Here is a 21334-nt window from a genome sequence, read left to right as displayed (position 1 = left end):
AGTTGTTTTCATGGAATTTCATGATTAGGGACAGCAAGTACGCAGGCATACCCATGCCCTCAAGTACAGCCCACAGATGGTTGCGCGGCACGAGGTCAAAGGCAGTCCGCAGATCGATAAAGGCGAGATACAGACTGCCCTTGCCCAGAGTGACCACCTTCCAATAGAGCATTAGGAAACGGAATGTCTGTTCAATCGTGCCGGTTCCAGATCTGAAGCCGGCCTGAAAGTCAGACAAGACCTGCATTTCCTCCGCCCACTGCAAGACCCTGCCCAGAACTACCTTCCCTGCTGCCTTTTGGGTGGAATCAAGCAGGCTTATGGGTCGGTAGTTGGCAGGATCGTCCCTACAGCCCTTTTTATAGATGGGGACGACTTCCGCCCCCCTCCAAGAGTCCGGGAAATCGCCACCCATCATTGCCTCATTCAAGAGTTTAGCGATGAATGGGCTCCAGACCTCAGCGTTGTTACGAAGTAAGTCACCAGGGACTCCATCTGGGCCTGCCGCCTTATTGGGGACTATAGACCTAATTGCTTTTTCCACCTCCCTAGAAGAAAAAGCGGGGCCAGGATGAGAGCTGTTGGCTGGCACTTTGTAGCTGAATACCCTGCTTGGACCCGGGACCCCCAAGGGATTCGAGTTGGAGTAGAGTTCAGAGAAGTGGGCTAGCCAGGCTTCCCCTGTAATGTTGCACGTTAGCAGGGAATCAACAGGCCTGTCCCTGCCTCTAATCAGGGCCCAAAAGGCCCTTGAGTCCTTTCTGGAGCCAGCCTCCATTAAGTCACTCCAAAAATTGGTTTCATGCGTGGCCTTAGCCACGGCCTGGGTCTTCTTGTATTTTTTCCTGGCTACTGCGATCAAGGCAGGGTCTTTGGCACTAACCGCCAAGATTAACTCGCTTTTTGCTAGGCGGCAGTCCTGGGAATACCATTGGTCTCTACCCCTGATTTCTTTTTTCCGCTTAGACCCTCCCTTCCCCTCAGGAACCATGAAAAGATTGCTAAGAGATACAATAGTTTCTACAAAAGGCACGAGGATAGGGGTGACGGAGTCCAACGTGTCGACAGTACACTTGGCTTCCTTTAAGATGGACTTAGCTTGGGCCATTCTTTTAGCATCAGAAGCGACCTTAGCCCACTTCAGTCGCCTCCCACAATTAGATGGAATGACTTCGTGGGATGTTTTCCCGGTTGACCGGGATGGTGCTGAGGGCCCTAGGTCCCACAGGGGAGCAAGCGAGAGAACCAAAGGATTGTGGTCACTGTCCGTGCTTTGTTGAACAACCATATCGATAGCATATTCCCACAGATTATAATTTAACATCACATAGTCAATTCTGGAGGTGTGTCCAGTCCTGTTAAAAGTGTGCGCACCCCCAGTATCTGACTTGCAGCGACCGTTGGTAGCTCTAAGGTCGTGTTCAAAGCAAAATGCATTAATGTCAATGGCATTCTGTGTCCATTTCTTGATAGGATCGAGGGTAAGCAGGGGAATGCCTCTCTTGACATCGTCTTCCCATATGTCCAGGATGTCATCACTAGCCAGAGGCTCGAAACAACAATTGAGATCCCCAGCCAGAAGTATGAAGGAATCAATGTTACAGCCAGATAGCTCCTCTTCAATACCAGTCATGGACAAAGGGCTAGAGTTCCCCGCCCTGGCCCCCCTTAAATATAGATTAAAAAGCTCCAGAGTTTTACCTCCCGGACATTGAATGGTGAGTCTCAAGAGATCAGGGGATGGAGAATTTATGTGTTTTACTGTGAGCCCCAACGAAATGCTAAGCCAAATAAGGAGGCCGCCAGAAGGACGGCCTTTGCTGCCTTTGGGCCTGGTAGCCGGCACTATGTAGGTGGTGAAGCCAACCCTATGCACTGGCTCCAGGCACCAAGTTTCTTGTAAAAGGCAGATCCCAAAAGGCTCCAAAAAGGAGATCCAATCAGGTTTATCAAAATTCCGGGCAAGCCCCGCCACGTTCCAGCTCAGAATTTTAAGCTGGAGAGCACTTGCCAGGGTTTTGCCCATCTTGGGCTCAGGAACTTGAGATACAACGTGAATGTTATTGGCTCTGGGAGATTGGAGAGGGGATGGAGGTAACAAACCATCGGCTGGAGTCATTTTTAAAGCTAAGGGGATAATAGGGGAACAAACAGCTGAGGAGGGATATACCGGGTCCTGTATAGAGGGGGTCTGGGTTGGGGGCTGGGATAGAGGAGAAGTACTAGTCGCACCCACAGTAGTCGCCAGAGTCAGTCTCCCTGTCTCTGGTACAATACTATTGGGGTTTCTAGGTAGGGCTATTAGTGGGGGCGTTAGGAGTCAGTCGACGTCCTCCAGGCTGCCAAACCTATTTGAGTTTACAGTTCCAAACCAGCCACTGTTTGGATTGAACACCGTGGGGGGATATCCCCAGCTAGGCTGTTGGGGAACTGCAGGCCAAAGGCCCCCCTGCGGGCATACTATGCGGGGGGGATAGAAAAATGACAAAGGCCTAGGTGCAATGGAAGAACCCCAGTCTTGATTCCCAGGAGACCAGATGTGTTTGGCCGTGTGCGCATCATCAAAAGTTACGACTATACAATCGCCAGGGGTCATTTTCCTCGTGGTGCCCACCCAAGGAACTCTTCGTGTCGTTAAAACTCTACTCCTCCTGCCATTGGGGATAGGCCTATAGATGTTGAGCCAGTGCATAACCTTATTACGTAAGGACTGCTGGTCCTCATACTGGCCATTCTCTAATTCCGGGACACCCGTTAGGACCACCATATAGTCATTTGCTTCTGGAGGAAGGTCAATATAACCTCCTCGGAAGTTGCTTCTGGTTTGGGAGCCCCCAACAGAGTGGGTAGGGGGTTTGTTCCGGGGGGCCTTAGCCGAACGGGAACCAGTGCCTGCTGCGCTCTGGGCTCTTGGTGCTGATGGATTGTTATTCCGAGAGGCCTGAGCAGGGCGAGAGCTGGAACTAGCTACGTTCTGGGCTCCAGGAGATGGTGTAATGTCATTTCGGGGGGCCTGGTCGGGGCGGGAGCTAGAGGTGGCGGAGTTCTGGGCTCTTGATGTGTTTGAGGTGGTAGCCCTAACTTGCGGTGGCAGATTTGTAGCAATACAGCTCCTGGTGCGGGGTTTAGGGATGGGATGGGTAGGGCGGGGGACAGTGGGATTGGGGAGCGGAACAGGGATAGGTACAGGGGGTGGGATAGAGTCCTGAGGAGCCATGTTGCTATCAATCACCCCCTGGCATTCGAGGCTTCTCAGGCCAAGAGTGGCCAAGGCGATGATACTTTTCTCCATCTCGAGGAGATTATTCTCTATACGAGAAAGCCTTAAGTCCAGTGGGGATAGAAGATTTTTTAGGGACTCCCATACCACTCCTATGAATTCCCTCTCCCTCCCTTCTTGGTTGGTCCAGCCCGGATCTATTCTCTCAGGTAAAATCGTACTTCCAGGATCTACAGGGACTTGTCCCACGCTATTATCAGCACGGGGGATCAGTGGGGAGGTAAGGGATGTGACCGAACTAGCATCGTCCACAGTTTTGTCGATGATGGACATATTGGCCCCCTGTACTAGTATTTTTTTCCTTGGGGAGGTTGGACTAGGGGAGCGTTTTCTCTTGTTAGGGTTCCCTAGAATATTATCGAGGCCGCCATATGAAGTGGAGGCCAAGGATACATCAAGGGATTGTGGGGAAGAAATGGGAAGAGCAGGGGGGCTACCCTCAGCACAGGGTAGTACTTCAGTCAATGCGGGAAGACCTAAGAGTGGAGAGGGGATAGGTAAAGTAGGTATGTCGTGTACATCCACCAGAACTATGGCACCCTCCTTTATAGAGATGTGGTTAGGGGAAACAGCAGTGGCTATATGACCAAGGGAAGATTTTTTATGGGAAGCAAATTCGAGTGAAAGCTTCCTAGCCGCTTCCAAGTCGAGGGACACTCTAGTTTGCAGTTTGTTAATTTCGTGATCTATCGCCTTGCTTGTCCTCGTGATAAAATCGTCCATAGGCCCATTAAGTGCCGCCCCTCCCTTAGCTGCCCTGTTACGTGTAACACGAGTACACATGGTTCCTGCCTAAGGCTAACAACACAGGCAACAAAAAATAGGCAAGCTCACAACACAGGGAACGAAGCAAAGATGGAAGAGAAGGGGCCCAGACCAGACCGCTCAGACCTCGAACGGCCTCAAACGGCCCTCTCTTTGCCCGGTCTTCGCCCCGTGCTTAGACCCGCGCGCGTCCCGCGTCGCGGAAGCCCCAGAGTAGGATATAAGGGCCGTTTGTAGGCGGTGGGCGGGCCACGGGGAGAGCGGACCGGAAGGTCTTGCAGGTCACGCAGGGACTCCTGGGCAATGGAGTCCCTGCAACGCTCGCAGCCCCGCTGCGCCTCGCTCCTACCACCAGCCTCAAGCTCCCGGGAAGGTGTCCAGGCAGCACACAGCCAACAGGGCGAAGCGGCACCCGCGGAGCGGGTGCGGCGAGTAGTGGCCCCAAGTCCAGCAAACAGCAATGAATCCGGGTGTAGCGCCAACAACAGCGCTACGGCAGGCAGAAGTGTCCCGAGGATCCGTGCAGGAAGAGGAGGTAAAGTACCCTCCTGTGGGCGGTGGGCGGGCCACGGGGAGAGCGGACCGGAAGGTCTTGCAGGTCACGCAGGGACTCCTGGGCAATGGAGTCCCTGCAACGCTCGCAGCCCCGCTGCGCCTCGCTCCTACCACCAGCCTCAAGCTCCCGGGAAGGTGTCCAGGCAGCACACAGCCAACAGGGCGAAGCGGCACCCGCGGAGCGGGTGCGGCGAGTAGTGGCCCCAAGTCCAGCAAACAGCAATGAATCCGGGTGTAGCGCCAACAACAGCGCTACGGCAGGCAGAAGTGTCCCGAGGATCCGTGCAGGAAGAGGAGGTAAAGTACCCTCCTGTGGGCGGTGGGCGGGCCACGGGGAGAGCGGACCGGAAGGTCTTGCAGGTCACGCAGGGACTCCTGGGCAATGGAGTCCCTGCAACGCTCGCAGCCCCGCTGCGCCTCGCTCCTACCACCAGCCTCAAGCTCCCGGGAAGGTGTCCAGGCAGCACACAGCCAACAGGGCGAAGCGGCACCCGCGGAGCGGGTGCGGCGAGTAGTGGCCCCAAGTCCAGCAAACAGCAATGAATCCGGGTGTAGCGCCAACAACAGCGCTACGGCAGGCAGAAGTGTCCCTGCTTGTATATCAGTATTTTGAATGCAGGGGTTAGAGTCTGTGTAGAGAGTGGTCCAGATGGCTTGTGGATTTTTAAACTAGAAACTGTATTTCTGAACGCTGCCAGCGAGGAACTTGTGGATGACGTACACTCCTTTGAATTCTACCTGACAAAGTAACTGAAATGTGTTTCCAGTGTCTAATTGACGACAGGAGCATCCTGGAGTCATAGTTTATCAACTTACTAGACAGGCGCTTCTGCTTTAATTGGAGCATAAGAAATTATGATATTTATAACGTACACCCTGCCCTGCAAGAACAATGATGTGAGTGACGTAGAGAAAGAGAAGTCAAATCAAGGACGATATCTGTCAATGCAAGCGTATGACAGGTGCCTGCTGACACCCTGAAGTTTTGTATAGCGCTAGCCTGACCGGAGGGTATCAGAGCGCTTCACAACAGTTGCAGAGCAGAACAACGGTAGCAGAACATATTACACTAAAGGGAGCAAAAGAGAGCAGAACAAATTGCAGTACTGTGAGATGAGAGTCGTAATAAAGAAGATGTTGAGGAGTTCCGTTACAAGGATTTGTTATCCCACAACCGAGGGAGGTTTTGTGTCATTTTCAGCACTCTGACTGATACTATTTAAATCGCTAGCGATCGATCGAGAAAAAGGATTTTGATCTGACTTTTGAATTTAGCAAAGGAGGGAATAGTTCTGATGTGGGGAGGGATAGAGTTCCATATTTTGGGTGCATTGCCGGCAAAGGATCTGGCCGCGGTGTTTTGTTTTCGTGTTTTTAGCGGGATAAGAAGTAAGGTATTAGAGCTTCTAAGGTTCCTGCTCTGACCTGCTTTTTTGAGTTTAGACGCCAGATATTGGGGTTTGCCTGTGTTGAGGGCTTTGTGCGTGAGGCAGGCTGTTCTGAAGTTCGCCCGCATTTCTATTGGAAGCCACTTGAGTTCTTTGAGTGCAGGAGAGATGTGGTCAAATTTCTTTATTCCAGTGACCATTCTGGCAGGCATATTGAGGGTTGTTTTCAGCGGAGCAAGGTGTGTTTTTGCTATTCCCGAGAGGTCTGCATTTCCATAATCCAGTCTTGACAGCACCAATGCTTGGGTGGCTTGTTTGAGATCCTTGGTTGGAATGAAAGGTTTTATTTTGTTTAGTAGTTTCAGGTTAAGGAAGGCGCTCTTAGCCGAAATCTTAATGTGTTTGGCCATGTCCAGGTTTCAGTCTAGCGTGATGCCTAATGATTTAACAGAATCGGCCAGGGTGAGGTTCCTGTTGAGTGCATCAATCTCTTTTAGCCACTCGACCACTTGTGGGTTCTCTTCTTTGTTCGAGATGAGGAGCAGTTCGGTTTTGTCCGGGTTCAGTTTTAAGTGGTTGCTTGACAGCCAGCGTTGTACTTCTCTTAGTGTTTAATTAAGTCTTTGGATGTCTTTGGCAGAGGAGATTTCCAGGTAGATTTGGGTGCCATCCGCATATAGGTGAAAAGGGATGTTAGCTTTTCTGAGTAAGGTGGCTAGGGGTTCCATGTAAATGTTAAAGAGTAGAGAGGAGAGCTCTGATCCTTGGGGGACTCCCCTACAGACCGGTTGAAGGTCGGATTCGAAGCATCTGATTTTGATTCTCTGGGAGCGGTTAAGTGGGAATGAGGAGAACCATTTGAGTACCACCTCGTTTAATCAAGCCCTTTCTTCAAGAGCTTTGACGAGAAGTTTGTGGTTGACTGTGTCAAATGCTCCCGATAGGTCTAGGAGAATGAGGAGGCAGCATTGGTCTGAGTCCAGTGATTTGTGAATATCATCAATTATGTTGAGGATTGCTGTTTCTGTGCTGCATCCTTTCCTGAATCCTGACTGATGGGAGTCAAGGAGGTTGATATTGTTCAGGTATTGTGTTAATTGTTGGAGTACACATTTTTCTAGGATTTTGGAAAGGAGAGGAAGGTTGGAGGCGGGTCTGAAGATGTTTAGGTCATTTATGTCCAGGCCTAGTTTTTTCAGCAGCGGAGTGACTTGACCCACTTTCAGACAATCAGGAACGATTCCAGTTTTTAGGGAGCAGTCTATAATCCTGCACCAGAGTGGAGCAAGGTAACATTTCAATTTTTTGGTGAGTTGAGCAGGGAGAGGGTCTAGGGTGTGAGATGAAGGTTTAGAGGTGGTGATAAATGCGACTATCTCTTCCTCTGGAATGGGGTGGAAGAGTGACCAGGGTTTAATGTTGAGAGTAGGAGCGAAACTCAGCACCCCAGCTGGGCTGCTAAGAGGAGGGGAGGCGCAGTTGTTGTCCAGAGACCGCTCGATCTTGGAGATTTTGTCCTTGAAGAAGGTGGCGAAGTTGTCGCACCGTTCTTTAGAAGCCTGAGCCAAGGACGTATCAGGTTTGGAAGTTTGTTGTCTGATGATCTTGAAGAGCTCCAAGGGTCTGTTTTTGTGCAGTCTAGTGCAGAGCGGAAATATAAAGATTTTTTGTTCTTGATATGACTGTTGTATTTCTTCCTGATAGTTCTGAGTTGATCGCAGTGGAAGGCAGTGGGCAAGCTCCTCCAGCGTCTTTCTGAGGCTCTTAGTTGTCTCCTTTCGTCATTGATGTCAGAGTCGAACCAAGTTAAAGGTTTTTTTTAAGTTTCAGTGGTGCTTGTTGGTCCAGCAGGGATACCATATTCATGTTATAAAGCGAAGTGAGATAATTTGTGGAGAGGTCCTTGTCGCTGGGTAGGAGCAACTTTAGCCTTTCTTCCATGATGTCCAGGGGGATCTGGGTGAGATTTCTGGACCATTTGCGGGAGTAATGCACAGGAGGCAGGGATAAAAAAAATTTGTTGATGTGGAATAAGATCATTTGGTGGTCCGACCAGTCCACTGGAAGAATGTTGTCAATCGTGATTACGTCTTGATGGGCAATGATGGCATCCAAGGTCGCTCCTTTGATGTGAGTTTCTTCCGAGCAGTGTTGGGACAAGTTATAGTCGCAGAGGAGATTATTGAGCGATTGAATTAGCGTTTTGTTGGCTTCGTTTCAGCGTAGGTTGAGATCACCCAGGATTAAGTAGTTAGTGTCTTTGAGAGCACAGTGGGCAATCAAGTCGGATAAATGTTCCCCAAATGTAGGGGTGTCTCCTGGTGGGTGATAGAGCAGGTGACTAACTAATGGACTGTTATCCTTTGTTTTGATGTTGACCGTGAGACATTCAAAGGAGCTATACTTGCAGTAGTCCATTACAGTGATGTCTATGTCCTCCTTATGGATGATGGCACCACCTCCCCCTAGTTGGTTTTTTCTATCTTTGTTGATGATGGAGAAACCCGGGGGTACCAGCATATCAAAACAGGAAGGGGAGATCTTGTTCAGCCATGTCTCCGTGATGAACGCAATATCTAAATCCTGAGGGAGGATGGCTTCTGCTAATTCCTTTGCGTGCTTGGGGGCTGATCTATAGTTAATGAGCATGCAGTTAGTGGATAATTTCTTATTGCTCGGATACTCACCTGATGGGGCCCTCGGGATTGGGGAAAGGGAGGGTGGGGGTCTTATGGTTTTTACGGGGGGGTGGTCTCTTCTGAAGCCTGTGAATATTGGAATTCGGGTAAGCTCAGAGAGGGGAGACATAGGTGGAGGCTAAGTCCAAAGCTTCTTCAGCAGACATTGCTGCTTTAGTTCTGGAAGGTCTTTGTGACTGGATCTCAGCATCCTTACTAAGAGGAATCTGTACCCCAGATGCGGTGGCTTTGATTCTTATGGGAGGCTGAAACAGGATCACCGCGTCGCTCCTGGTAGGACTCTGCCGCTGGTTCTTGAGGGCGGATGAGGGCCCGAGATCGACTCTATCCTTCTAAAGCCGCGTCAGAGAAGAGGGCCTGGGATGGGGTTGCTGGGGCTTTCGAACTTTGTCTAGGTTGGTTAGGATTTCATCAAGGCCCCTGAATATTATTTCTAGCTGGCTTTCTAGTAGGGTCAGCCGTAGCGCCAAATTCTCCGGGGCTAGGGGACGTGCAGTTTTGGGTGGAGACATCAAGCGGGGTGTGGGGCAGGGTCGAGTTGTGAGGCCTAATGGTAGGTCGGTCGTCCCAGCTATCTCGGATAGCGACCTTCAGTGGGTGGTCTAATCGAGGGCTCTGCTTTGGTGACTCTGCGGGCATGGAAGAGAGGTCAGTAGACAGAGCCCGTGGGCTGGACGAGTGATTGTGGCGAGTAGGAGTTTGAGGGGGTGGTGGGACCTGTTCTACCCCGGAAGAGTGAAGGGCAAGATTCAAGGGGGCGGAAGAGTGGGAGGGGCTTTTAGGGGGGCGGCTGAAGGAACTCAGCAGGGGAGCGGGAGTAAATGTAAATGTATTGCAATTTATATAGCGCACGTATCACCCAAAGGCATCAAGGCGCTTGCCTTGGGAACCCGTCCTGGTATTCCCCTGTGAGATAACCCCAGCAGGGTATCCACAAGGTGAAAGCCAGGCATCCCGCCGCGAGGGGCCGTAGTGGAGATTAAGCAAGCTATTGCCCAGAGTCGCAGAGTGTGAACCCGTGAGTCGAGTAGGCACCGGGACGAGAATTATCGAGTCCGTGGAATTTTTGAGCCGAAGACCCGCAGAGGCGGGGAATTGAACCCTGGTCCAGGACCGATATCATCTTCCGGGTCTGCCGCCTCTAACCTCTGAGCCACACTTCTCCACATAGTAGGTATTTGCTTTGCCTTATGGGGCATGTTGGCCAAGGAAGGAGGTTGGGGAGGAGCAGGTCGAAGAGAGTGAAGCAGGGCGGAACGAAGAGCAGAGAAGAAGGAGTCGAAGGCCTCTAGGTTCTCATTGTTAGCCTGTATTAAAACTGTGCCATTTGAATAAATGGTCACAGATGTATACCTGTTTCTAGTAGCCTGTTTGGGGAGAGAGGTCGTCAGTTTACAGCTATGTGAGGTGGTCGTGGTTTTTGTATTGTATTGTGGCATACTTATATAGCGCAACCTGTCACCACCGAGGGCATCCTGGCGCTTTGACCCGTACTCAATGAAAACAGTAGCTCAGCCTATCCTGGGAAAAAGATGAGTTTTTAGAGCCTTTCTAAAGGATAGGAGATCTCCAAGGCTTCTCAAGGATATAGGCAGAGAGTTCCAGAGTTTGGCTGCCGCTACTCTGAAAGAGCGGCCCCCCATCCTCACTCTCTGGAATCGTGGGACTACCAGTAGCCTGGATGACGAGGAGCGTAAAGCTCTAGATGGACAATACCAGGCAAACATTCGCCGCAAAGGAATGGGGCCCAGATCGTGAATAGCCCTAAACACAATACACGCTGCTTTGTAGCGCACCCGAAGATGAACTGGCAGCCAATGAAGTTCTCGCAGTGCTGCCGTAGAAGAACTATGGTAAGGGCGAGAAAGGGCGAGTTTAGCAGCGATGTTTTGCACCCTTTGCAACTTGCCCAAGAGTGTTGCCGGGGCCTCCAGAAGTAGTGCGTTACAATAGTCAAGTCGACTTAGGATGGTACAACGCACTACTTCTGGTCTGGCTTGCGCAGGGAGGAGAGGAAGGACCTTGCGCAGCATACGAATCAGCATCATACATGTTGACGAGATCTTATTCACATGTAGATCCAACTGCAGGTTAGGCCCAAAAGTGACGCCTAAATTGTGCGCTGATTGTGCCGCAGACACCGTCTCTGAGAAGGACGGAGGCCAGAAGTCTACTGGGAGGTCACGAGGAACTCGATCAGTGGAGCAGTGTAAAACCTCCGTCTTAGTTCCGTTGAACTTTAACGAGTTCAGCCGGAGCCATTCCGCTGTCGCCTGCATGCACCGATGAAAGGTCTCCAATGTGACTGCATCCTGTCCCTCCAGAGAGAAGACCAGCTGGGTATCATCTGCATAATTAAATGCAGAGATACCGAAGGTTTTAATGAGCTGGACTAGGGGGCGGAGGTAGACATTAAAGAGTATAGGGCTGATGGCCGAGCCCTGAGGTACTCCTTGTCCCACTCTCCGTTCCTCCGAACTGAAGGGGGGTAATGAAACCCGTTGCTGACGGCAGTCCAAGTAGGAGATTAACCAATCCCTGGCCTTGTCCCTGACCCCGCATTCCTCCAGCCTAGAAATCAGGGTGGGATGGCTGACCGTGTCGAACGCGGCCGACATGTCGAGCAGCACCAAGAATGCTGCCCGACCACTGTCGACTCGCGCCCGCAGATTGTCTAACACGGTCACCAACGCGGATTCCGTCCCATGTGCTGGGCGGAAGCCGAATTGCGTCTCATCCAACCAGCTGTTCCCTTCTAGGAAACTGGACAGAGCACGGGTGACCAGCTTTTCCATAATTTTAACCGGAAAAGGGAGCAGGGAGATTGGCCGGTAGTTAGAAAGGCAGGCAGGGTCGAGCGTAGGTTTTTTTAAAAGCGGGGATACCACTGCCTTCTTCCAGCAGCTTGGAACAGTAGCTGTCTCGAGTGACTGACAGCAGATGGCGTGCAGGGGCTGGAAGAGGTCCTCTTGAAACACCCTCCATAGTCTTGGAGGGAGAGGGTCCAAAGGCGAGCCAGAAGAAATCGTCAGGGCTAGGTCGCCGAACTCCTTCAAGGATGGAAGGGGAAAACTACTCAGCTGGGGTCGACTGGCCTCGCACGCCGGAGCTCCCAAACTGAGGGCCGACTCCAAGGAAGGAGAAAAGTGACTTCTCTGCTGGGGTCGACTGGCAGCAATCTCCGGAGCTCCCAAGCAGAGAGCCTGATCCAAAGTGGGGGCAGAGGGGCCGCTCAGCTGGGGTCGACTGGCCTCGCTCGCCGGAGCTCCCAGACTGAGAGCTGGCTCCACCGGAAGAGGGAGAAGGCTATCCTGCTGAGGTCGACTGGCTACAATTGCCGGAGCTCCCGAGCAGGGAGCCGAATCAGGGGCTGCGAGGGGAGAGCAGTTCAGCTGGGGTCGACTGGCCGCAGTCGCCGGAGCTCCCAAGCTGAGGGCCTGATCCAGCAGAGGCAAAGGAGGGCTACTCAGCTGGGGTCGACTGGCTTCCGCCGCCGGAGCTCCCGAGCTGGAGGGCTGCTCAGCTGGTCGGGGTCGACTGGAGGGCGAGACCGGAGCTTCCTGACAGAGATTGGTAGCCCTCTGCAGGGGTCGACTGGCCATTTCCTCCGGAGCTCCCTCCTCCGTGGTAGAGTTCCGTGGGTCCTGCAGACCTGCTAGGATTTTACGAATTTTTTCCTCAAAGGCATCCGCAAGAGAGTCACAAAGAGCTTGCGACGAGGGAACAGCACTAGCCACACACGTAGGGTGAGCCAGGTCCTTAACGATTTTAAAGAGGGCCTGAGCCTTGTTTGGGGCCTGATTCAGAGTAAGTTCAAGAAAGGTCGCTTTTGCTATCTTAATTTGAGCTTTATATTTGTGCATAGCAGACTTAAATGCAATTTTCTCGGAGTCTAGGTACTGCTTCCTCCATACCCTTTCCGCGCGTTTACAGTCGAGTTTGAGCTGGCGAAGTTCGCTCGTGTACCAAGGACTAGCTCGGTTCACTCTCCCTCGCGACTTCCGAAGGGGCGCTAACTTATCCAGCGAGCTAGCTATGGACTGACAGAAGAGGGTATAACTATCTTCAACTGTATTGCCAAGTTTGAAGTCCTTATCTAAGATGTTCGGCAATGGGACATTGTTTAGGATGCGGGACCAAGGTCTCTCTAGCTTAGCTAGAGGTAGTCCAGCCTTACGCGAAGTAGGGTCCTCCGACCAAAGGGAAAACCTGATCAGAAAGTGGTCCGTCCAATATTGGCACTTGATGTCCACAAATGATGCCCATTGAGGATCCGCGAACACCAAGTCCAAAATGTGGCCTTTCCGGTGCGTGGCGGCATTCACCAGCTGTACTAAGTTGATATCTGTACACGCTTGGCTAAGAGAGAAGAAAGCATTGTCCAGCGAGCTGCCTGCCCACAGATTGAAATCTCCAAGAACTAATAACCTGGAGTGGGAGCAGGCAAGTTCATAGATTAGGTCAATGAGAAGAGGAATGGAAGGTGCTGGTCCCGGGGGACGGTAACAAAGAACACCCGAGCAGCAAATCGACTCCTGCTGTTTGACTGAGAAACCCATCAGTTCAAATCCCGGTACCTCTCGAATCTTTAACTGGGAGAGGGTGAGCGAGTCTCTATGAATGAATCCGATTCCCCCTCCTCGGTTAAGTGGGCGCGGTGAGTGGCTAATTTTATATCCTGAAGGGCAGGCTAAGCCCAGCTCGACCTCACAGTCCTCCCGAGTCCACGTTTCAGTAAGAAAGAGGACATCGAGCTGTTCAGACTCAATGAGGAAGGCTATTTCCGTGTGGTGCTTGCAGAGAGATCTGACATTAAGCAAACCACAGGTGATTGGCTTGGAAGTAGAAGATCTGACCGGGTCCTGCCCAGGTCTGAGTTCGATGAGCTCACTCCGAGTGTAAGCTATGCGGTTTGGACCGGAGGGGCCAGAGGTAGCGGCCCTAAGCGCGTCCGTTGCGCGAGCGGGCGCAAACGGGCTTACCTCTGGCGCACCTCCGGCGCCCCTACGGCGCCCCTGCTGCGCACCGTCGCTGCGCACTAGTCTAGCGGCCATCTTAAATGGCCGGCAGGGTGTCACGTGGGTCCTGGCAGGGCGAGTGTCTCTCCCTCACCAAGATGGCGCTGAGAGTGGAGTTTTGGATATGTGAAGTTGCATTCTTAATGTGGTGTTCCAGTTCTTAGGCCTATCTGTGTGGAAGATGAGATCCATCTTTACCTGCCCTTTGGAGCAGTGGTAAGTGTCCACAAATAGCGTTTCTGGGTGCTGTCTGATTAGAATGTGCTTGAAGTTTTTTCTTGCTTTAAGAGAAAGACTAGGGGGAAGCTAATGGCGAAGGCATTCACGCCATGCAGTTTAATATGGAACGGCATGAGTGGGTCCACGAAGGTTGGAGTGCGTGGTGCTATTGTTGCTTATTAAATAGACGGGGTTGCCGAGCTGCTGTTAGAGAGGTGGAACTTCCTTGGTCTGGGGGTGATGAGTATGTGCAACTGAAGACACCTAGTGTTTGGCCGGCACGCTGGGGACCTCTCTGCTATATGAGCCGTGGTACTCCCTTGGGCACAAGGCCATTGATATAATTATTTATTATGGAAGTTTAACTTCGCGAATCAAAACATAATTCATTTCTGAAACTCACTTCATCAGTAGCGATGGGAGAAATAGATGGCTATGGGAACTAGTTGTCGCGAAAGGAGTCGGTTGGGTTCCGATTACCCTGTTCTGGGGTGATATGGCAGTGGACCATAAAAGAGACTGGCCTATCAGTTAGTCTGGGAGAGTGGTTGCTGCTTAGTGAGGGAGGGAGTGAGGGTCAGTATGATCTAATTGTCCCGATTGGGGGCGGTTGGAGGGCAGAGTTGACACGAGTGGGAGAGATAAAGGTTCTAGGGGAATCGATTCGGCAGAAAAAAAATAATAATAATTAGCGAGATTGTTATGGGGGGAGAGAGCGCTTGAACCAGGACTAGTAGCTTAGCGTGGACCTGGGGTCATCAGCGTCTTTGGAGCAGGCGGAGGGTAGGCTTTAGCGTCCTGATAGTGACCTTACGCTGCGTAGGGATCCTCACAGAGGAAAATGCCACATTCTATTTTGCCAAGATGGGATAGTGTCGGCCATCTTAAGGTCAGGCATCGACTCCATACCAGTACGTAGCATGAACAGGTTCCTTTATGGGCTTCCTACTGGGCAGGTCTAAAGTGGGGCCGAGGGGGAGCCTTCCTCCAAATGGTAGACCCAGTGGGCGGAGGCACGGAACGCTTAGTGGATGCTGCAAATCTTTACCCAGAGCGGTCCTAGGCGTCAGCCATCTTGGGGCCAGGCAATGCGTTTCCTTATAGAAACAAGCAACTATGAAATTGTTTTTATGAATGTTCTGTGAAATATTGTGCGCTCCATCTGGAGCTTGATCCAGAATGAATGCAGTATTAGTCTTGATATATGCAGGGAAATCCACAAAAGTGAAAAACACCTTGTGAATACAACAAAGTCATATGCGATTACAAACAGGAAATAGTTTATGCTTTCAAACACTTACAAACAAGACAAACAACTTTTTACAGCTGCTTAGATACACGGACACCCATGCACAACCCAGGGCAGACGAAAGTTCAGCCAAGGGAGTTATATGAACGTTGCGGCAGCTGCAACCGGCGGGGCTACAGCAGAATGGTTTGCCTGCTCTTCCATGCCTTATTTTTTAAACAGACCACCATCGAAATAGAGCATTGGCAACCAACGCCGGAATTAAAACCAAAAAAAAGGACTCTCTGAAGTCACAGCATGAACTTCATTGGATTATGCCTATAATGTAGGCCATCTGAAAGGGATTTAAACAGTCTGTGCTTTCTCTGTTCTGCATACCTTTTTAGAAGCAGAAGAACGACGTGTCTAAAGTAAGCGTGGTCTGGAATGAATAACCGAGGATTGTGTAAGGCACCGTGGATGGCCATTGAAAATAAGATTTTCTGTTGTTTGAAGCTCCTTGTATTTTGATGCCCTATTTGCTCAGGTGCACATGCATGGAATATGCCGACGCACTGAAAAATGTGTCAGGAAACCTGAATTTCTCAACTTCTGTTTGCATGTCAGTCAGCAGCGAGGAGCTTGTAAATACCTTCACCAAATGAACTTCAGCCTCACGCATTAGCATATTTAAACTGTAAGACGTGTGTTTTAATGATGGAATGCAGAGAGTTTACACAAACAAAGAAAATGAACATGAATTAGATGATGAGCCAACGAAATGCTGTGAGGAGCGGCACTGACAAATACAAATGAAATCCAAAACGTCTTCGCCCGACTGATCCTCATCGTCCCCGCCGCAGCCACATCACCCCCCACCTAAGAGACCTGCACTGGCTCCCCGTCAACAAGAGGACCACCTTCAAGCTCCTAACCCACACACACAAAGCACTCCACAACATCGGACCAGCCTACCTGAACAGCAGAGTCAGCTTCTACACCCTCACCCGCCAGCTCCGCTCCGCCAGCCACTGTCCCCGGCATCCAACGAAAGACCTTCAGTGGCAGATCTTTCTCCTACCTCGCCATCAAGACCTGGAACACCCTCCCGACCCACCTACAGCAGACCCAGGACCTACTCACCTTCATAAGACTCTTCAAGACCTGGCTCTTCGAGCAGTAGCAGCTCCCCCCTCCCCTCAGTGCCTTGAGACCCTCACGGGTAAGTAGTGCGCTTTACAAGAACTTTGATTGATTGATTGATTGAAATGAACAATACAACATTGAAATTTAAAAAAGCACAGCGCAAGCACTGTGAAAGCAAACCTTAAAAAAAAAGGTGAAAACAGTACTTGGGCCAGGGAATACTGATAAGAGGAACAACAGAGCTACAGCCAATAGAAATGGAGAAAAATTAAGTGGCAAGCACGCAAATCAATGAAAAATTAGGGTGGGATGTGAGCCGCTTTTAAGATTTATATTAACAAGTTACAAATATTTTCGTGCTCTATAAGTCATTGCAGAAACTGATTATTAGAGCAAATACACGGATAATTGCCATGTAATAAACAATTTCTGACAATTTTACACCAGTTACCGTTCAACCACTAGCTCTTGGCCATTCCAAAATATCAAATTGTAAACAAAAAGTAATTATTTTTTGGGTCTCGCCTATGCAGCGCATGTGCTGTCTCTTCAAGACATGCTGTATCTAGGCTATGGCCTTCATGCAACATCAATATTTCTGATTGGTTTCTTTAATTGTACTTTGTGAATGCCTACTTTTCATTGGTTAATATGGTCACTTGCCCCTCCTTTTGTACTTTTGTTAGCTTCCATGAGGACTGCCCCTGTTATATGTGGTGTTTTACTCATCATGTTATATATTACTGTCTGCGCACTCTTTTTCCTTTTTTGCTCTTTTATGCTCCGGAACTCACTTGAACCCACACTTGCTCCCTCTCCTCGTACAGCTGCTCTTCATATTTGATAATTCTGGCTACCCCTCCTTGGCTACAGCTGCTGACTCCCTCCATCCTTCCAGCTTGCTTTCTATTAACAGTTGCTCTTTATCTTTAAATATATTGGCAACGACGTTTTTAAAAAACATTTACTATGAACGGGCACTTCTCTGGGAGCTTGTGCGGATGCTTTTAGATTAACAAAAAGCGCTTGCAGCATGCCGCGACGTTGAGCTTTATCTTTAAATATGGTGGCAGCACCTTTTTCTTTTTTTATTTACTACGGACAAACATTCTATTTTTTTTTAGAATACTTCATACTGCTCTTCATCTTTTTCTTGGCGGTTGCACGCCCTTCTTTTGTGCTGCACTGCTCGCCTCACAATTTTAAAACATTATTTTTGCTTTGCAACGCATCATGCCGATCTTTATCTTCAACAATTGCAGCTGTGTGACTATCGTCACAGTCACTTTAACATGTATGGTGTACTACCGGCCCGCTCCTCAAATTGGGCAGTGCAGGCGCCTTTACATCATTACTTAAGTCCTGCTGCAAAGACCACCCACAGCACATACTGCACTGGCTTCGAGCATCCAGAGGGCGCATGGGTGCAGGAGGAGACGGGAACGGACCACCTCTTCCAGGCCGATACAGCTGGCAAGGCTGGTGTGACCTATGCTGGGGCCAAACACAGCACTGCACGCTTCGCTGCACCAGTAATTACAGCGCCATGAGGTTCACCCATACAGTGTGTTATTTGTCACACTTTAGCATGTAAAATTCCCGGAGTTGAGGGTCTGCTACAGATCTCCATACATTTTGTTTATTTCTGGGGTTGTATGGCTTTCCAATGGCACCATTATGTCTACCTCATGGCGCTAACTCAGCTCCTCGACTTTTGCAACAGGGGACTCTAGAATAGTGCATGCTCTGATATGAGTTTCCCCCAGAGCTTAGGTTGTGGATGGGCATTTTGATGGCACATTATTAAGTACTCTGAAACGAAAGTGGGCAACAGTAAAAGTTTAAAGAAAGTGGTGTGAATGGGAGAACAGCAGTGTCAAAGACACTTGTTTAAGCACTTTAAACTTGATTTTTTTTCCAGAAAATCATTATTTATGAATTTTATACAACTATTATGCTTTCATTGTATGGCGTGGCTGAATGCATTAACAAAACCCAAATAGTGGTCATGTGGCATGGTATTCAAAACATGTGAGCTTGGTGTTTTAAGCCATACGCTTTAATCGCCTAGACCACGTCTCTTTGAAAGTATTCATTTTTTAGCCCACCCCAGCTTTTCTCGTCTCACTTACAGAACTGCTCTACAAAGCCACTTCCCCACCCACAGCCCCTCTCTACCTCATATCCTATTTCCCATTTTCTGGTTCTCCAGGGCCACCAGGTCTAGCTCATCTGATCTCAAGTGTCATAGGGTACTCGCGAGAAGGCAAAGGGTCTAAAAAGTCATTGTACATACACCAAGAACACTGTCAACAAAAGTTAGAAAATATTGAGAAATTACAGTCGTAACGCAAGTATTTAAAGCAAAATGTATAATATCCATTTGAAAGAGTCCCCTATCTTTGTTCGGAGATAAAATAACTTCAGACTTTTTATATGTCATTAGAAACGCTCACAGAGTTTTTCAAGCGGAAATAACAGAAATGTGAATTATCGTCACATAAATGCCTATATTTCAACGAACATGAACGCTCACCGTTTCAATATGTCCGCCAGAGTTAGCAAAGTGCTGGAATGACTTTTCGATAGTCCTTTTTCTATGCATATGGTAATAAGGATCTGAACCTCATACAATTTACGACTGGCTTCGTTTTATCCTTATTACCTTTCAGAGCGCAGTGCATACCCCCGATGCCGCTATAGAGCTCCAGGACCCTCAGAGAGTCCATTCTCCTCTTTAAACGCGGACTTGTCTATCATCGGAAATAAGAAGTGTCTTCTGAGGCGGCCATGTAAGGGTTAGGCAACACGTCATTGGCTAATCCTAGTTACGGCCGGGACTGGATCTGATTGGGGGCGGTGATAGGATGCGTTTGACGTTTGCCTGATTCAAATATGGTCGTCTAGATGCAATTTGCACATTTTCTACTTACTTGCACGCTTGTATTAGTGCGAGTGTTTCACTAAAAGTCAAAGTGTACCCATAGTGTTTGGAATCTATTATGGCAAAATATAATGGTTTTAGTTAATTGTCCTTGCCCTACTTAAAACGTCATCTTTTTCAACTGAAAGCAATGGGGAAGTTACCTTCCTCTGATGTTTTGTTCTTATTGTCCCCTTATTTTTTATTTTTGCAGTTATATATAGTGCGAACTCGACTCGAAGGTATTGGAGTGCTTTGCATGCGCACCAGTCGCATTACACAATGGCACATTATTTTTAGGTCTCGCCTATGCAGCGCGCATGTGCTGATTAGGAAGCAGTGACAGTGGGTCAATTAGTGCGCTGGGGTGTTGCCCCACAAGCAGCCCTCAAAGCCGCAAAGTAAACAAACAGTAATTAACTGACAATGCATGTCAGACAGTCAGCTTGACGCCAGAGGCCAGACCGCCCACCCCCTTCAGAGTCTGAAGGGGGTGGGCGGTCCAGCGTCATGCTGATTGACTGGCATGCACTGTCAGGCAGCCAGGGGGTGGCGCAGAGCGCACAGCAGGCAGCAGCACACAAGTGCGCGTTCTGGGTAAAGGAGAATTTCTCCGACTATCCCAGTCATGCGCACTTGTGTAATTTCTGGCTGGCGGCTGCGCATTAGGAGACCGAGGATTGCTCAACGCTGCAACCCTCGGTCCCCTAATAGGCGGCAGGGCGGCGAGTAACCCTGCTAAGCCAATCAGTTCCCTTGCCGTGATTTCTTTTTTTTCCATTTCTAGTGCCGCTTTCAGATGCGCCTGTTCTTCCGGAATCTATAATTGCAACTAATTATAATCAGCTTGGAGATATTGCAAACTTCGTCACAATCTACTAGGTTTCCCAAAATAAGAATGTTCTTATGTATGTCTCGATGTGCTCACACTCTGAAGCTAGTGTTTCTTGTCACTCCATCTTAATGGTAGCCACTGTAACAACTGTGGAAGGATTAAAGGTAGGGTCTGGCCTGCTGGGTTCAGAAAGTGCAAGTTACGTAGATCTCTACAGTGGGTGTGTTGACCCACTGCGCTATTTTACCACCTGGAACTTAAAAAAAGAAAATGCAAGGGTAACAGAATTCTGAGCAGTTGTTTCTAGGTTGGAGAACACGTAGAAGACTCTTCATTTCTTCGGGAGAGAGGGGGGGCACAGACCGCCTTGAGTAGAGTGGAGCTAGGGCTCTAACTTGGAGCCAAAGCTCGAGCCGAGACCTCAAAAGATGGAATAAAGGCAAAAAATGTAAAGAAACAATATAGCAAAAACTTTAAAAATAATTTCCCAAAAATAATTTTAGCATTACATCCTCCAGTCCTAACTTCTGTTTAACACAAAAGGTCAATGCTTTGTGTTGAGTTATTCAAATTATTTTTCAATCTGTGTTAGTATATGGAGTTGAATACATGCACCTATCACACCTTGAATAAACCGATGCTAAGAGATAAAGGTATGCTTTTCTGTTTGAAAGGTGACCACAGACGCTGAAGATCAAACATGGTGACAAGCTCGCTGCAATCATGCTGCACTTCTGATGCTCAAGAGACTGTCCAGCGGGCAGTGCCTGGCAGCTAGCTCACAGTGCTTTCAGTGATTGGCGGGGCACGCTGTGTTAATACATACTTTTATTTTAGTAGCCTGCTTCTTCACAGCATTGGCTACTTAAAGTTATCGGTTGCTGTGAACACCTCAAGATCGGGTTTGTGCAGGTCGTCATCAACTTTTCAAATGCACTACTTTCACTGTAGGAATCTGTGTAATATGATGTTTATATTGCCCTGCACCGAGCAGTGAAGTATGCCTATTATGACATTTCAAACTGGTTTGCGTATGTCAAAGGAATATTCTATCTTTTGGGAGCCCCAGACATGTTTGATAACCCGTCGATCGAAATGAGTTGTAAATATAAAATAAAATTTCCTTTTTTAGAACACTATATGAAGATAAGGTGGGGTGGGCGCCATCTTTGTCTGGTGTCCAGGACTCTTTCAATGCTTGCACATGAGCTGGCTCAGAACCCCTCTGTCATTTGTGATGCATTCTAGACAATGTTGTTATCTAACTCTTTTTAGGTT

The 21334-nt window shown here is 49.2% G+C and overlaps 1 protein-coding gene across 4 annotated transcripts in view; it reads right to left on the bottom strand.

Annotated features, from left to right (window-relative positions):
- TRDMT1 (tRNA aspartic acid methyltransferase 1) overlaps window positions 1-19114 on the bottom strand; it is a 295294-nt gene extending 276180 nt beyond the window's left edge. For 2 of the 4 annotated variants that reach the window (XM_086941782.1, XM_086941781.1), the window contains exon 1: window positions 18835-19043. Coding sequence is in view for 1 of the 4 variants with exons in the window: in XM_086941779.1 (XP_086797905.1) it covers window positions 18964-19027 (64 nt within the window). In the remaining 3 variants the exon portion in view is untranslated. Of the gene's footprint in view, window positions 1-18834 lie in introns of all 4 variants that reach the window. The other 2 variants (XM_086941779.1, XM_086941780.1) reach the window with 2 other exon arrangements.
- Window positions 19115-21334: the final 2220 nt, after the last annotated feature.

Source organism: Lissotriton vulgaris, chromosome 10 (assembly GCF_964263255.1).
Source record: "Lissotriton vulgaris chromosome 10, aLisVul1.2, whole genome shotgun sequence".
NCBI lineage: Eukaryota > Metazoa > Chordata > Amphibia > Caudata > Salamandridae > Lissotriton > Lissotriton vulgaris.
The sequence above is the reverse complement of the archived record's forward strand: the minus strand, read 5'-3'. Positions and strand labels throughout refer to the sequence as shown.